This window comes from Fopius arisanus, unplaced genomic scaffold, assembly GCF_000806365.1.
Source record: "Fopius arisanus strain USDA-PBARC FA_bdor unplaced genomic scaffold, ASM80636v1 scaffold00036, whole genome shotgun sequence".
NCBI lineage: Eukaryota > Metazoa > Arthropoda > Insecta > Hymenoptera > Braconidae > Fopius > Fopius arisanus.
The window spans coordinates 533,929-535,682 of record NW_011887775.1 but is presented as its reverse complement, the minus strand read 5'-3'; the positions used below and the strand labels follow the sequence as shown (position 1 = coordinate 535,682).

The following is a 1,754-nucleotide window of genomic DNA, read 5'->3' as shown; positions in this document are numbered from 1 at the left end:
TTTTTTTATTAGTATTTATGGCTGAATTATTGAAGCAGTACTACCCGAGGCACGTGGACCTTCACAATTATTCCCCCAGCAGTAGTATCTCGAAGAAACTCGACAATTGGCGAACGTTGAACAGAAAAGTCCTGACAAAAATCGACATGAAGCTGTCAGATGACGTGATTTATCAAATCGCCTCAGCCCAGAGTAAAGCCATCGATTCAGTGCTCATTAAATTGCGATCGCGAATACTGAAGGACTGCAACGACGAGAGGAGATCCCTTTACACAGCCAGTGACCTGGGGATATCCAACAGCGAGGTCGACTCGGTTCTGGATCTCGACGAGGTTCAGAACAAGAAAATTCCACGTCCAGCGTTTCTCAAGTTGAAGCAGGAGCTCCAGGAGAAGAACGACATGGTGGCGATGCTCGGGGAAAAGATATTCCACCTGGAGAGTCTCATCAAGCTCAAGGATCAGAGGATTGCAGATCTGTCTGCGCAATTAACGAGGCTGAACAAATTATCATAATTAGTAAAATGAATTTATTATCGATAACTTTCATTTGAAATTGATTATGGATTAGTGGTATTATATTTGTCCCCTCATGCTGGGGGGTGAGACGAGGATTACCCCATCCCCACGGACGAACAGCATTGGAATACTTCGTTTTGTGGTACGATAAACCTCTTCGTAGGTTTCCTCGTCAATTTCGACGGTTGTCACTGTCTCCTCGGCCTCTCCTAATACCATATTCAGGTGCTGATCGTATGCCTGCAGGTATGAATCCATTTTTAGGTCATTTTCTGTTTAATCTTTAATTTTTACCCTGAGAATGAAAAAAATGATATTTACGTGTAACCGACCACGAAGTTCCCTCTCGTTTCTCATCTTCACGTAAATCCTCTCGTCGAGGCTCAGTCTTATCAGGTCCAGCGGTTCTTTCACATTAATTGCCGGCACCTAATGATTACAAACATTATTTCAGGTTATATTCTGTTTAATTGCTCCAAATGGATTCTGGCGCAGATGATGACCTGTTCTGCCTCGTCAGCCATCTCCGAAGAAAACAAATCGAATATTCTTCGATGAAAATGGATCCACTGATTTATCTTGATTGTTTAGTTTAACATCTAATAATTATTGGATTACAACGATGTGAACACCTGGTGATGGATTGACTAAAGTAGAGGCTCTGTTGTGGGAGTTTGAGTGACGCCAGCGGCATCGTGATACTGCACCCCAAGAGAGGGAGGGCGCCACACGCAATGGGGGTGTCTACCCGTCAGCCGATTCGGTAATTGCCTCAGTAGCAGTCTCGCTGTCAGAGGAACTAGTCGATGGGGTGAATATTATTTTCTGCGTTACAAAATTGGTATTCACTGAAATTTAAAAATTTTACGGAGTCACTTAAATTTTTTGATCTCCTGTTCTCCTGATACTTTTTCGAAAATTTTGCATTTGAAAATTTCAATGAATACCTCCTCGGATCTCCTGTTATCCTGATACTTTTTCGAGAATTTTGAATTTTAAAATTTCAATGAATACCTCCTCGGATCTCCTGTTCTCCTGATACTTTCTCGAAAATTTTGAATTTGAAAATTTCAGTGAATACCTCCTTGGATCTCCTGTTCTCCTGATACTTTTTCGAAAATTTTGAATTTTAAAATTTCAATGAATACCTCTTTGGATCTCCTGTTATCCTAATACTTTCTTGAAAATTTTGAATTTGAAAATTTCAGTGAATACCTCTTTGGATCTCCTGTTATC

General features: G+C 40.8%; 3 protein-coding genes across 3 annotated transcripts in view; 2 read left to right on the top strand and 1 right to left on the bottom strand.

Annotated features, from left to right (window-relative positions):
* LOC105266107 (sperm flagellar protein 1-like) overlaps nucleotides 1–530 on the top strand; it is a 7,701-nt gene extending 7,171 nt beyond the window's left edge. Inside the window, exon 3 of the mRNA XM_011304017.1 lies at nucleotides 13–530. Coding sequence (XP_011302319.1) covers nucleotides 13–515 — 503 coding nt within the window. The 3' untranslated portion in view covers nucleotides 516–530. The remainder of the gene's footprint in view (nucleotides 1–12) is intronic.
* Nucleotides 507–1,172, bottom strand: LSm3 (U6 snRNA-associated Sm-like protein LSm3). Its single transcript, XM_011304018.1, has 3 exons — nucleotides 1,022–1,172; nucleotides 840–947; nucleotides 507–758 (listed from the first exon to the last, which is right to left on the bottom strand). The coding sequence occupies exons 1-3, from the start codon at nucleotides 1,040–1,042 to the stop codon at nucleotides 576–578; spliced, it is 312 nt and encodes a 103-aa protein (XP_011302320.1). The 5' UTR covers nucleotides 1,043–1,172; the 3' UTR covers nucleotides 507–575.
* Nucleotides 1,173–1,243: 71 nt separating this feature from the next.
* The window catches only part of SCAR (wiskott-Aldrich syndrome protein family member 3 SCAR), an 18,288-nt gene continuing 17,777 nt past the window's right edge, over nucleotides 1,244–1,754 (top strand). The window contains exon 1 of the mRNA XM_011304021.1: nucleotides 1,244–1,329. The gene's annotated coding sequence lies outside the window, so the exon portion shown is untranslated. The remainder of the gene's footprint in view (nucleotides 1,330–1,754) is intronic.

Bases quoted from the DNA above. Each gene is read 5' to 3' on its own strand.
- LSm3 (XM_011304018.1), bottom strand. From the start codon at position 1,042: ATGGCTGACGAGGCAGAACAG. The intron at 948-1,021 runs GTCATCATCTGC...TGTAATCATTAG, and splicing joins TGGCTGACGAGGCAGAACAG to GTGCCGGCAATTAATGTGAA. The intron at 759-839 runs GTAAATATCATT...TCATACCTGCAG, and splicing joins AACTTCGTGGTCGGTTACAC to GCATACGATCAGCACCTGAA.